This window comes from Lepidochelys kempii, chromosome 21 (assembly GCF_965140285.1).
Source record: "Lepidochelys kempii isolate rLepKem1 chromosome 21, rLepKem1.hap1, whole genome shotgun sequence".
NCBI lineage: Eukaryota > Metazoa > Chordata > Testudines > Cheloniidae > Lepidochelys > Lepidochelys kempii.
This window is the reverse complement of record NC_136400.1, coordinates 8,028,553-8,043,493: the sequence shown is the minus strand read 5'-3', so window position 1 is coordinate 8,043,493 and position 14,941 is coordinate 8,028,553. Positions and strand designations below refer to the sequence as shown.

Below are 14,941 nucleotides of genomic sequence, written 5' to 3'. Positions count from 1 at the left end.
ACTCATTGCTCTTGCAGCAGTGAACCCCGGGGACCCCCACCACACTATACAAGACTAATAGACTCATGCAGCGCTCCCAGTTCCTCTGTGGTACGGGCTGCTTGCTCCTAGCAACACCCACCTACTGTAGTAGACGGAGAACACATCCTCCTTCAGGACCTGCTGGGAGAGGATCCGGTCAAACACTGGGGTGATGCCATCGATTGCCTGGCTGGGGTACCCCATGCCCAGCACCCCATCAAACCTGGCAAAGATGAAGGGGAAGGCAGGCAGCGCCGTGGCTTCAGCAAAAACTTGGATGATGGGGATATCAGCCACCTGGGGAGAGGAGAGTATGAGACAGTGCAGATCAGTGGAGCGTACAAGGGGGTCTAGTGCTCTTTTCTTTGGTGCACAAATATCGTGCACTCGGGTATTCTGCATGTTGCTCATTTAAACACTCAAGAGGGCTGGTAGCACATAGGATCCTGATTCATCCATGCACCGGTGCAGAGCCCAGCTCAGGGACCAAGGGATAAGCAGCGAAGCTCCCTGATCCTGGGGTTTTCAGGGGCTGCTGCAGTCTGCAGTGCGGGTTAGAGCTGCCACAGGGGCTGCTCTAATCTGTGCACACCTGTCCACAGCCACTATGAACCACTGCAGAAGCTGCCCTGCCCCCCATCCACCCCAAACACTCCTGCTGCTCAAGGGACTGCAAGCGAATGGAGATCATCCCTCTCAAAAGCCTGATTTTCATGCTGAGCCCCACAACTCCCACTGACCTCTGATGGGAGTTGGTGGTGCTCAAGCAGGCTCCAGATCACTGCAGGTGGAGCCATAAAAACCCTGGCTTCTCCTGTATTTTGGGGGAAAGCTGGACAGGCTCCTAGCCCTGTGTAACTAACAATGCCTGTGGTGACATGAGTTTAAACAAAACCCGCTACACTCTTCGCTTTGGACATTCCAGTGTTGCCAGCTCTCTTGATTTTTTCAGGACCCTTCCCATTCTTGGCATGGTTCTTAAAGCACGAAACTCCAGGAATCCAGTGATTATGGGAGAATCTCTGCTTTCATTTACAGGGAAAAGGAAGGGTTTGTCCACATGAACACTTAGCTTGAGGCAAGATGGGGTGTAAATCGACCCCTCTGTAGCCTGCCGCACACTAACTGTCCGTGTGGACGCTGCTGCCGTGCACTCAAAGTGCTGTAGTCTACTTTGCTCTACCCAGCTTTGGAACGTGGTTGTCTGGCGTGTCCATGTTCCAGGACACACAGCTGGCTTGACTGATGGGGGAAGCAATCCTGTCAGTCTGTAAAGTGCTTTGGGATCTTTGCAGATGAAAGGTGTGACAGAAATCCACTGAGTCAATGGGCCAGATCCCCAGCTGGTGCAATGGGTATGTCTACATTGAAGTCAATGGTGCTCCACTGAGTGGAAGATTTGACCTATACCGGGGGGGGAGGGGAGGGGGGTTATGGCCTGATACAAAGCTTAGTGGAGTCAGTGGGTGTCTTTCCATTGACTTCAATGGGCTTTGGAGTTTATCCTTAGCATGGCTTTGCCAGCACTTACCATGACGACGTCCTGGCTGAGGAAGCCTTTCACGCTTCCTGATCCATACTGGATAGCAAAGCCCGTTCCGTTCTCCAGGTACGTGCGTGATTTGGAAGAGTCGTAGCGGTTGTGAGACACTGGGGATACATTAGAAAGGAGGGTGGCGGGAGTTAAAGCCAATCAGCATGACAGGCTGGTGCTATCTGCTTCCATCGCTATAGTATGTGAGTGCCTCACGAAGGTTAATTAATTCCTCCATTCCCTGCAATGCAGGGGAGAATTATCCCCTTTTTACAGCAAGAACCTGAGCCAAAGCCCATCCAAGTCAATGGGAGTCTTTCAACTGACTTCATTGGGCTTTGGATCAGGCTCAGAGGGATGAAGGGACTTCCCCAAGGTCACACAGGGGGTCAGTGTCAGAGTGGGGAATAGATGCCCAGATCTCCGTTTCCCTTCATCACAAGCTCAGACTGCCTCCACAGGTGCTTGTGGTTTCCAGCAGTTTTCCCACATTCCCAACTCCCTGAGATCTGTTCTGAGATGTCATTCAAGTCCTTTCCTCCCATCAACCATGCTCTCTCCTGCTATGACCACGTATATGCTCCCACCAAGTGGCCGAGTCCAGAACCCTTCTCTGCATCGTGACACATACAGTCCCACCTGGAAGTAGTATTTCCCTATCATTTCACATGCACGTTGAGGTGTGAGTGTGCACTTTTGTTACACCATAGGCTTCTTCCATACTCCCTACTCCGGGTCCTATGCAATCTTCCTACTGAAAATGATACAGGCTGATTGCAGGAGCCACAAGAAGTGGGGTCTAATTCTGCTCTCAATCCATTGACTCAAATGGAGTCAGTCCTGATTTGCACAAGCCCAGAATCTGGCCCCTGACAGTGGGCATGAGACGCTCCAGGGCTCACCGCAGGCGCTGTAGAGTGGAGAGCATCTGCAGGAAGGCACCCAAAGGTTGGCCGAGCCCGTGTCAAAGACCACTTTGAAGGTCTGCGCTGGTGTGCCAATGCTGATCTCGCCAAAGTACTGGGTCTGGAGAATACACGACAGGAGGAGCATTAGAACTGAATGTGAGCCCTGGCAATCCTGATTTGTGCTGGAGAGAGCATTATCCTTAGGAAAAATTACCTGCATTCCCATCGATGCACCCTAAGCGTAACAAGAGCCCCATCAGAGGGCCTCAAAGCCATTAGCAAGCTTTAATACTTAAGTCACTCCCTGCAAGCCTGGTCGTGAGGTATCATCATCCCCATTTGGGCAATGGGAGACCTGCTCCTTCTCCACCACAGACATGCTGGGGGACCTTGGGCAAGGCACTTAGGCCCAGATTATTAAAGGGATTTAGGCTGAGCATTGCCAGGCCTGAGCAATTTCCAAAACCGATGTAGGCACTTCAGAGCCCATGTCCCATTGACTTGCAAACAGCCTGAGTCCCTTTTGAAAATGGGACTTTAGCCATCTAAATCGCTTAGGCCGGGCATCACCGAGACTGAAACAGGGCTAGGCCCCCGTGTCTCTGAACAGCTCCCCCTCCACCCCCGTAAAATACTACTCCACTGCCACTCGGAGGGACAGGGGGGTGAGGATAAACTCATTCAGTGTTGTGAAGCACTCAGATACATTGGCAACGGGGACGGTCTAAGCACCTAAGACAGGGTGGTATTACATGCGTGTAAATGGAGATGCACTGGGTATGTTTACACAGCCCATGGCAGCAAGCCTCTGAGCCCAGGCCGACAGACTCGGGCTCGCAGGGGTTGCGCTACCCTGCTAAAAGGAGCTGTGTCAACTTTGCAGCTCAGTCCCGAAGCCTAGGGAAGGGGGTGGGCCCGACACACAATTTAAGAATGCTGCCTACACTGCTGGTTTTAGCACTGTAGCGGGAGCCCTGCGAGCCCCAGTCTGTGGACCCGGGCTCAGAGGTACCTGTAGAGGTGAAGAGACCTGCCCAACATCACCCAGCGAGTCAGAAGCAGAAACAATGAGCCCCGACTCCGGCTCTAAACACTAGACCATGCTGCCTCCCGACAGCACAGTCTTATTTAAGTGGTGTCAGGGTGACACAAGATCGTTCCTGCCCCGAAGAGGTCTCTGTATTTCACGGTCCTGTCTGTTTCCCTCAGTGCTTCCGTGTAAATGGTAACGAACCTTTGGAACATGGCAGATTCTCCGTCACTTGAAGTCTTTTAATCAAGTCCAGATGTCATTCTAAAAGACATACTATAGCTTGGCCAGAAGTTATCGGCTTCCTGCGTGGCAATAGCTTTGTCAGTAGAGAGTGCTACGTCCACGCTATGGGGATTGTACCGTTTTAACGACAGCAGGACAGATAAAGCAGTACAACTCTTGTGTTGACAAGCCCGTAGGCCCGGAAGGAGACCTGGGGATGGGTCCTGAAGCAATAGGGGAACTCACGTCCAGGTAGTTGGTGAGGATGGTGGGGGCCGTCCCGTTCCGAGGGCCTGCGACACCGGCGTACTTATTCTGCTTCAGGGCAGGGAAGACATCCGACACTTTCACACCCATTTCCTGCAAGCTCTGACGGATTGAGGGCATTTTCTTTAGTGGGATCCTATACATTGGGGGAAGAAGGAAAAATGCCAGGGGCTTAGGGTGACGGTTGCAAGGTGCCTGGAGTGAGCAGCAAGATAAGATGCCGGATAGCTTGTCAGATTTCCTCTGCATCTCAGAGAAGACGGGGCCAGACCCCAGCTGGGGTCATATAAGTCAAAGGAGGCTACGCCGACAGCAGTTGAGGAGCTGACCCGTTACGCACAAACACTTGAAAATCCCCATGTTCCTGTTCTTTAATCTGGGCCCGATTCTGCTCTGATGCTGGTGTAAATCAGGAGTGACTCCACTGAAGTCAGCCAAGCAACTCCACTGCAGAACTGGTCTGAGAACAGAATCGGGCCTGTAGAAAGCCACGCTGGGCGAGAGACCCGGCGTTCCTCTAGGCTAAGCCACGGCAGCTGGCCTGGCGAATGCAACTCAGTTACTCTAGGTGGCAGCAGACACCTGGCTCAGAATGGCAGATCTGCCAGCCTGACTGGAGTCTGGAGCTCACAGGCTGCCCCAAACTGCCCCTCTTATCCCAGTGGAAGATGAAGCAGCTCGGTGGCCGGCACAATCAGCACAGAGCTATGGAAACGTATCCCCAGATGACCGGTTGCTGCTCACGCCTAAGGCCAGTCACAGCTGAGTAGAGCAAAACGACTGCATGAGGCCAGATCCCATGCTCACGGGGCCAAGGATGCAGGAGACTATTATATTCTATGGACACTGCAGAGGGAGTTTAAGGAGGTGGAATTTGGCCAGGGCACGGTGGTTCCTCCCCTCTGCAGTTGCAGAATATGCCACTGGACCTTTCATACCCTCATGCGGTCACTCGGGTTGTTGGACTTCAGTCTCATGCTGCACCCCTGAGAGCTGTATCAGAGCATTGGTGTAGCAGTGACTCCAAGGGGAGGCCGCTCCTTACGGAGTCCCAGCAGCTGGTGGGCTGCACCCCTATGGGATGGGACAGGATCACAATACAGGGTATCAGTTGCCACGAATAGCTTTATAAAGTCACTTTTCTTTTCCCTCCCAATGCTCCTTGGTTGCTGGGTCCCCTGTCTCTCTCACCCCTGAAACCCCATCCATGTGCTAATCACAAGCTTCTCTTTTGTACAGAGGGTTTGTCAGATCAGACCGAACCAACAGTCCACCAAGTCAAGAGCATTTCGGATTCCTCTAGAACGGCCCTGATTCTGGAGAGGAAACCTCCTCATACAGCACCTGGCTAATTATCTTTGAGCGTCTGCACTTACTGTCTTCCCTCCGCCTTCTCTTTTTGCTGTGAACATTTCTCATTCTTCCACGTTCTCCTCCAGCAAAGTTTATTCTCCCTCTCTTTGTTTCCATCCTGATCTACACCACTTCTCTTTGCCTTTCCTTTCCTCTCTCTGTGGGTCTCTCTTTCTCCATGTTCATCTGTCTGTCTTTCTGTCTCCGGTCATTCTTAATGTTACCTGTCCGCAATCTGGAGTAAAATTTTCACGGACTTTCAATGAGACATAGCGTCCTAAAAATGCCCAAGTCACTTTTCAAAATGAGATGTCAGCTCCTAAGTCACTTTGGTGCTTTAGAAAAATGTTACCCTTAATTTCCGTGCCCCTCTTCCCACATTCTAATGTGTGTTGAATTGAGATAAGAACAGATTTTTTTTAGTGGCAATTCTGAAAAATCAAATACAAAAATCCTTTTAGATCCACCCACAAATGAACATTTTCAAGCTTTATTTTAGCCAGTTGAAAAGTCGAATGAAATATTGTTTCGGGTTGAACAAAATGTTTTGTTTAGATTTTGAGCATTTTATAAAATAAAAGGGAAAGAAATTTGGAAATGAAAAGTGGTTTCAAACAAAAAATAATCAAAACCTTTCAATTGTTTCAGAATTTGCAGAGTTTCCCCCCTGCCCAACATAAACAATTTGGCAAAAACCAACACAAATGTGGGAAGCGTTTCCATGACTCCAAGTTTGCATTTTTTGCCAAAAAAAGAATTCAACCGAAAAATATCACCTGCTCTACGAGAGGAGGACCCAAGCAGCCAAATTCAGGTCCCGCCTTTCCCAAAGCTCAGAAGCAATGGGGTCCAGTGTTCCAGTCTAGGACCAACCCTTGGGTGACCAATTCACTAATAACCCCCCTCACCTCATTGTTGGGCCCTGAGGCAAGGTCCCAATAAGCGTTTACAAGGCAAAAAAAATTACTTGGTTCTCAGAGACCTGACTCAGGTTCTTATTTTGTCAGTAAGAGACGTCTCCTAAGGGGCAACAAAGCCTCCAACTTGCCATTCCAGTGAAGTTTCTGCCCCAGAGACTCTCTACATTAACTGATACCAGGAGTGGAGAATGCTCTGTCCTGGCCCTGCAGCCATCACCCAGGGGTAGGAACTTCTCCCACATCCCCTTCAAAGGCCTAACTTAAATTGCGTGGGACGGATCCTCATCTCATTTGCACTGGGGAAATCTGGAGTCACTCCGTTAGTCTCAGTGGCATTACTCTGAATTTATACCAGTGTAAATGAGATCTGAATCTGCCTGGAGAAATGCATTTAGAAACAGAGGAAGCCCTTGCTGTGCGCTACCTGTCCTTCTCTGAGTGACATGGCAGAGGTTGGCAATCGCTGGTGGGGTCTCTAAGTAGGCAAACGGGCCAAAATAGTTGTAAATGCTCGGGCTGCTCTGGCGACACAAAGCAGAAATAAACCCAGCTCAGCTGGCTGAGGACAGCACAGCCTCTGCTTCACCCGTTCCACAGCTAATCTAAGACTTAAATTAAAACCCTTCGTCTTCCCCTCTTCATTTTTAAAAATAGAGACACTGCTGACCAATGCAACCTCCCCAAGGGACCGAGAGCGAAGCAAGCCCAGACCCGTTGAGTGAACTTTTAAAAAGTGAGGGCCAGATCCTCAGCTGGTGTAAATCAGCATCGTTCCATGGAAGTCAACAGAGCTGCATTGATTTACACCAGCTGAAGATCTGGGCCTCTGTCATCAGTTACAGCCAAAGTGAAAAGAAACATGCAAGAGAGATTAACACACACACACACACACTCCATCCCTTAGGCCTTTAGTAACATACAGAACGTTACCTTTGGAAAGCATCAATTGAAGAGCAGGTAGCCCAGGTAGCCAACGCAAAGATCAGAAAGCGCTGCATTCTTCTAATTTGCTCCGTTTGCATGGACCCCTCTCTCTCTCCACTGCTATAACCTTTCTCTAGGACAGCAGATTCCTGCTTGCATCAAAGGAGAGGAAAAACTCATTGTGTTTTTATAGCCAAACCTTCTGCATCTGTTTAAGTTTGTGCTCAATGCGGATTGGAGGAAGACTGGGGGATAAGAAATCCTGCAAATGGGGACGCTCCATAGGTACACAGATTTTGGAGCTGAGCTTGACCTCACTTCCTGGCAAAGGGCAGTTTGGGTGACACACACACACACACAGAATGCGGTGTACATCCCAATAATGCAGATCAAATCTCTTCAGGTATACTACGGCAAAAGCATTTAATAAAAGGATTTAAAAAATAAAATTTCTCCATGTAGCTAACCTGTGCTCTTTTAATTTATTAGCATTTCCAGAGTCATCTCAAAGTATTTAATAACACTTGGCATTTACACCACATGGGCCAGACCGTCAGCTGGCGTAAATCAGGCTAGCTCTATGGAAATCCATAGAATGAGGGTGAATTGGCCCCAGCTGAGCCCATAATAATGCCGTTCATTCTCAGAACTTGATAGACTTTGCAAAAGTGGGTGAATTTTATCCTCCCCAAGGCCTGGACAGCCGGAGTGATTTGCCCAAAAGTTGCACAGCTGGGAATAGAACCCAGGGAACTTGGTCCCAGTCCCCTCTGTTTTGACCACTAGCTCATGCTATCTCCACTGAAGCCCTGAGGCAGGATCTTCAGCTGATGTAAATCAGCACAGCCCCACTGACGTCAATGCAGAAGTGCCCAATTACACTACTCAAGGATCTGACCTGTCCGGTTGTCCTGCACAAGTCATGTAGGGAAAGGCTAATACTGTGGTTGCATCTCCTAACTTCATACTGAGGCACCAGTGTGAGTGGCCTGACTTAACGCTGAAATGAATGAGAGCTGTGGGCGCTCTGCAGCTCTGAAAAACTCGGGTGCCTGGCTTCAAGCAGTCAAGTAAACATGGAGGCCAACTCTATTTTGGATGAGAGAAATTGAGTCCCCTACCTTCTGGCAGGTGCCATTGCCCAGTGACACACAGCCACAGGCCTGTTCTTGAGTGGAGCACAGGAGACTTAAGATGGGCCTTAAAGGGTCAGCAAAGGGGTTGGGTTTCTTTAATTGACTCTGTATTTATTTTCCCACAGGCTGCCTTGGACGCAGCCCTGATGAGCAGGGATTTTCCCAAACCCAGCTGTTTCACTCCCCTCCCCACAGGTTAAAGGGCACTGAGGGGCTGGCACACAGGTCAGACTACGTAAGAGCTCTGGCTGTGTGTGGCAATCCAGTAAATAACGCAGGGTGGGAAGCGCTGGTTCAAATGAAATGTTGTGGCTTTGGTGCGATTCCTGCCAAGCCCAGGGAATCAGGCTGAAACCCTGGTCTCCCAATGAGCAGCAGAGCACTCCCTTTAGCTATCAGGCAAGGCATCAAAGCAAAGCATCCTTTCAAATGATCAAAATCTGGGACCCCGCTGGAAGCAGTGGTCACTGTCACATGCTAGCCGACACGTGGACCCGATTCCCCGCTGCCTTGTTCATTGTGGAGTCATTTACCCCTGTGCACAGCTGCTCCCAGAACAGAACACTTTGCCCAGGTGTAATCAAAAGATGAAAAAATAACACAGTGGAGATCTGGGAGCAGCTGATGCAAATCGGGATAGTTCCACGGCTTCACATATGCCAGCCAAGAAGCTGGGCCTCACAACTCGATCCATCACCACCTTGCACTGTCATTTGCACCAATGCCAAGTTAATGCTGAATGCCACCAAATCAGAATGGTTGTGTTACGTCGCCACTTTGCACTGGTGTAAATGATCGGGTGAGGTTCAAGGATGAATTGAGTTCTCCATGGTCTTGTGAAAAGGGCTGGGGGCCGGGGGTTAACCTATCCAATATTAACAAAACCCAGACCAGCTTCTTTTTAAAGTTACATCTATGAGACAGTTGCATGCAACCAGCTAATAGGGTCACCAGAATGCAAGTGTGAAAAATGGGGACACTTTTCTTTTTCGGGGATGGGAGGGTATAGTTGCATATATAAGACAACGCCCCTAATATTGGGACGTCTGATCACGCTACCAGCAAAACACACAGGCCACGTTTTAAAATGAATAACTCCATCCATAACTCATAGCGCAAGCTTCGCCAGATGGAATCTGTTTAGGCATTATTAGCATTCTTTGCAGAAGGTACAGTGCTGGTCAACTCGTTTAAACTGGCATAATTGAAGCTAGGCTGATTTATTCTCATGGGGCATTTCCCCCATTGTGTGTAGAAAACTCAGTCTCACACATCAGCAAACGAGCCAATGGTCCAGCGCAAGCTGAAGTCAATAGGAATCTTTGTATTGACTTCGAGAGGCCCTGGATAAGGCCCTCGGAGCATTCAGCCAGGGGAACGATCTCAATGGCTCAGGGACCGCAGTGGGAAATTACTTGGAAGGCAATAAAAATGTTTTCTCAAGGAACCTGGTTACATAACGGCCCATGCCATGAAATAACTAGCTAAACAAACAAACCAATGCATTCCTAGTTCAAACAGCATGTTGGTTTGGAATGCAGCTGTTGCACTCTGCCAGCAGCGCCCGAGGAAGGGAAAGACTTGAAGAACATCTGAGAAGAGGACTCCAGATCCCCCATCCACCCTTAACACTGGAGACCACGCTTAGTGGTGTGAAACATCTCTGGGACAAAGAGAAAAGGAGGACTTGTGGCACCTTAGAGACTAACATTTATTTGAGCATAAGCTTTCGTGAGCTACAGACTAACACAGCTGCTACTCTGAAACCTGTCATCTCTGGGACAGGGTCCAAACTTCCTATCTCCGTAACAGGCTGATCCTAATTCCAAGATGAAAACTCGCCAAACGTCAGGGTTTGTAATCCGGACCCAAAAATCAAATTCGTCCAAATATCAGGGCTCGAAATCTGGATTCAGATCCACACCTCCCTGGGGTCAGGGCTTTGGATTAGGCCTTCAGACCCAACCAGTGAACAGAGACAAGGGGAAGCTCTGAACACAGATCTGGGGCCTAGAGCTGGGAGTTTGGTTCAGGCTAAGCATAGAGCAGAGATGATATGCTGGGCCCTATGTCAGCTGCGGAAACGAATACTGAAAAGAGCAGTTAGAGCAGATTCTGTGCCTGGCCCCCGCCTCAATCTGCCACCATTAATGCAAATTCCCCCAGGGTACCAGCACAGCATAGGCTCATTGTGAGCAGCCCTCTTCTGCCTGCCCCCCTCACCAGCCCCAGTGCAGGGGGTTGTGTTGGGGTGAGACATACAGGGTGGGCCTACAGGGATCCGGGGCGCTACTGGGATGTGTTGCTGTAAATGAGAGCGGCTGGGGTCTGCTGGGGCTGCAGCCCAGAATCTGGCAGACAGACAACTGGTGCACAGGCCGCTCAGCCTCAGATCTGTGCCTCCGGCCCTCAAGCACACAGTCAGAGCCAGCGTGTTTAGATGCTCCCTGGATGCAGTTTGTTCTGACTTGGCAGCTTGTTTCTGGCCCCACAGCTAAATCCGCCCCCCCAGTGAAACTGGCCCCTGGGGACTTTCCCTTGTAATGCTGGTTCCGCTCCATGTCCCCGCATGCTCGGGGAAGGCAACTGTTCATTCTCATCTTTGCGCCTTTGCTTTGCATGGCCCAGCGGGGTCATGGCTGAGCTACCTCTGTCCCATGAGCCAGTCCTGCCTGTCGTCATTTCCCATAGAGGGACTCGGAGACTCCGTCCCTCTGGGACCAGGGGCTCCGGGATGCGTCACACTAAGGAACCTGGTGCCCTCTGAGCTGGCTGCTCAGAGGAAAGGGTCACAAACCACCAGCCTCCTGCTTGCGTTTCTGAGCTGTGTACGGGGGCAGCAGGAACATGAGAAATAGCTGGGCCAGGAGCCGGCAGATATAAATCCCCTTCCAGGGCATCCCGCGGGCTTTGTTTACATAGCAGAGCTGAGTTTCCTAGAGGAGAGGCTTTCACAATGAAGGGTTCCACTTAAATTGATGGCTCCTGGAAGGGAAGAGGGTCTCATGGTCAGGACACAAGACTGGGAGCAAGGGGCCTGGGGACATATTCCAGCTCTGCTTTAGGCCCTGAGCGAGTCATGGGGGGGCCACATTGCCAGGAGCACCTGGCCCCATCTGGGGCCTGGATCCCATTCTGGATGGGCTTCTGCGGGGCTGAGGGGGAAGCACGTTATGAGGCTGGACTTGTGCCTTAACCTCTGGCCATATCTGGGGGGATTTGGCTCTTGTCATAAAAGCAGTGGGGGTGGGGAGCATTGGGGCCTTTAATCTCCGTCACCCATCTGTAGAGGAAGAATAATACTCTCCTGACCTGGCGTCCAAAGGGGAAGGGACATGGGTCTCAATTCAGTGATGCGTGAGGCCACGTCAACGCTACTGGAGGTATGGCAGCGTCGTCATGGCACTGTGGCCGTGCTTCTACGAGGCCGTAGTGTAGACGCAGACTCCAGCCCCGGAAGAGGTTTCCCCATCCCTGTAGGAACTCCCCCTCTCCGAGCACGAGTCGCTAGGTCAACAGAAGGAGGGCTTACTCACTCTGCACAGGAACTGTGGCTCTTGGAGATGCGTGGCGCGCCCATAGGGACTCTTCTCGATGCATTCTTCTGTAGACCCACCCAGCACAGTGCTTGTGGGCGTGGAGTTTTCACACCCCAGCGCCGGAGCTACGTTGACCTAAGTTTCAAGCATAGAGCAGGCCTCGGAATCCATGTGAGAGGCTCAGAGGGCAAGTTCTGCCAAAATGCAGAGTATATTGTAGCTGGAGGAAGAGCGACCATACTCCACAGCTGGATCGTGGGAATAGCCCTTTGCCCCCCTACAGCATCCTGCATCTGAGGAACTCAACACCATGAATGAATTAAACTTCATCCTGCAAGGGAGGTGAGTGCTATGATCGCCTTTTACAGGTGGGGAAACTGAGGCAGAGAGCGAGAAAGTGACTTGCCCAGAGTCACACACAGCAACAAAGCGGCAAGAATCGAACCCTGGAGTCCTGGCTTCCAATCCCTTGCTCTCACCGCTAGACAGCTGCCTTCCAGTGGGATCGGGATGGAGTGGCTAAAGAGAACCTGCTAGTGGAATAAAGCAGCATGATTGAAGAGATCAGCTGATCAGGTGCCCCCAATTGGTAGGAAAGTTCCAGAAGCTCTGTGACAGCCCACCCTTCCCCCACTCTGCCCTGGATTGCATTTAACTCAGGCGCCCCCCTTGGGAAGGCTCCCCTGGCACCTGCCCATCACTTGTGCATGTGGACTGCCAGCAGCGCTCCTCCAAGGCCCGAGTAGCTCCCGGGGCCCTGAGCGCTTTCAAGGACACGAGTCACATCTCCCCCATCCTGTCCCAGCTGTTCAAGAACCTCCCCTGTCCTTTACCTGGTCCCAGGCCAGCTGGGACAGCTGCTCTCATACTCACCACAGCCCCTCAAGGAATTTTTCAATCACCTTGTCCGGTGGCCCAGAGCCTCGCCTGCGAGATTAGCAGCTGGGGCCGGAGGCAGAACTGAAAAGGCCCATCCAGGGCTTTCATTACCCGCTCAGGGCTGGCATTGTGTGAGGGCTACAGGAACCCAGGAGCCTTGATTAGCAAATTAATGAGCATAACGAGCCAGTGGCTGGGCTCAGATGAAGGGAGGGGAGAGACAAGCTGGGAGGGCCAGATTCTGGGCTGTGTCTCACCAAAGAGGAGCAGGACAGATGTAGCTTTATGCCTCCTGGATTCTGGGATGCTCTAACTTACAGCAGAGCCCTCCAGCTGCTGGTGGGGAAGGCCAAATCCCCTGAGCACAGAGCACTCTGGTCATCACCCTTGCAGTCCCCAGACACCCCTGCGCTACATGCTGTGAGGTGGGGCAGCGCAGGGCCATGGGAACCAGCTCTAGGCTGCTCCTGAGCCGGGGGATTCATCCCGGAACTGCTGTGGCCCGTCTTTGCCACCAGCACAGTGTCAAAGGGCCGGAACCGGCATTGACTCACTGTCCACGCAGTACAGTCCACAGTGGCGAGTGCAGGAGCTGGATTCTCCTCTCCTTTACCGAAGTGTAAGTCGAAAGTAACTCCATGGTAGCAGAGGTGTAAATGCAGTGAGTGGGAAGGGAATGGGGCCCTGCGACAGGCCCAGATGGAAGAGGGCTTTGCCCCGGTCTGGCTGAGCAAAGGACAGACTGGGAATCTGTCCTTTGCGTGTTTCAAATTTAAACGTAGCAAGGATCATCTGTAGCTTTCCAGGCCCTAAGGGGGGGCTCTGCCTTCACGCCCTGAGCTCGGCTGCAGCAGAGGACACTGGAAGGGTTGCAGCAGGGGAAGCTCAGAGCAGGTTTTCCTTAAAGCAGCTGCAGCCAGTTCAGAGTTCTGGTGCAGCCCCTCTGTTGGGGGCTCAGCTGCTAGGGAGGAGCCCCAAAGCCAGCTGACCGACTCCCTGGGAATACCCCCAAGCTCAGGGTGCCCTACGCTGCCCCAAAGCAGTCGGGGGGGTGTGTGTGTCTGGGGAGACTCTTCTGCAGTTTAATCAGACCTTACCACTTGGCCGATTTTCCTGACTCTCAGCCAGTTTGCCTTTGCTCAGTATTACCCCTCACTTCTTCCTTGGACCGCGATTCTGCTACAGTCCCTGTGCGATAATGGTAGCTGCTGGGTGCTGGAGCACACCAAACCCTAAGGCAGCAGTAGCATGCCAGGTACGTCACAGCTCTGACAGGGCTTTCAGGTGCTAGCCCGGGGGGGTCCCAAGAACCACGCAGACACATGGCTAAGGGAAAGGGCACTTTGCTCGGGCTGGCAGGAGAGGGAAAGGTTGCAGATGCCTTAGGTCCAGTGGCTTAAACGGTTACAGTCCAAAGTGAGCTCTAGCGGTTCCTGTTTGAGTCCCGGGGGCTGGCCAATGGAGAGTCAAAGCTCCTCAGGGCTAGTGCCTGGGGTGCCCTCTCCAGTCCAGTCTCTATGCAAGCAGGCATCCAGGCCAGGATCACTTAGTGGTGTCTCTCTCACTGGGGCCCCTCTGCACGGGCTCCCTACCCAGTCATCACTGCTCCCCGTAAAGTCCCGCACAGATTTTCACCCAGCTGTAACATCTGATAGCTGCAGCCTGTTTCACATGCGGCTCTGCACAGAGCTCCTGGGAATTCCTCTCCGTGTGCGGCGTCTCTGCACCTCCGGGCTAGCCACGTGGCCACGGCCTCCCAAAAGTGCCTCCTGCCGGAGTCCTTCCTCCGCTGTACAGTGGGGAAGGTTCCAACAGGAGTGGTCTCCTGCTTAGCAGGTTCATCACACATGTATCCAGCCATCGTGGTGCTGTAGGAGTACTCAAGTCTCCCCGCCCTGCCCGTCTGTTTGCAAAGCACGTTGCACAGCCCTGATGGCTGGAGGATATTTTAGTTGGCTGCGCCTTTGCTCCGGGCATCGCAGTTCTTACTGATCAAGACGCTACTTTTTATAAAATGCCTAACGTGCTGCTGACAGCGCCCTGAGGGCAGAGGATTTGACAACACACAGAGGAGGAAGATAGAGCTGCCTTTATTGAACCATGTCAGAGAATCACAGGCACCCACAGAAAAACTCGGATGACAAGGGGTGACTTCTAAAACAGCCTTTCCCCCTTCTTGCTTCCCAAAAGCTTAGCAAACGGTAC

General features: G+C 51.8%; 1 protein-coding gene across 1 annotated transcript in view; it reads right to left on the bottom strand.

Annotated features, from left to right (window-relative positions):
• LOC140901198 (renin) overlaps positions 1-14,941 on the bottom strand; it is a 40,895-nt gene that overhangs the window by 7,378 nt on the left and 18,576 nt on the right. The window contains exons 7-11 of the mRNA XM_073319603.2: positions 7,189-7,331; positions 3,965-4,121; positions 2,458-2,581; positions 1,553-1,671; positions 122-318 (exon numbers count right to left, since the gene is read on the bottom strand). Of these exons, the coding sequence (XP_073175704.2) occupies positions 122-318; positions 1,553-1,671; positions 2,458-2,581; positions 3,965-4,121; positions 7,189-7,331 (740 nt within the window). The remainder of the gene's footprint in view (positions 1-121; positions 319-1,552; positions 1,672-2,457; positions 2,582-3,964; positions 4,122-7,188; positions 7,332-14,941) is intronic.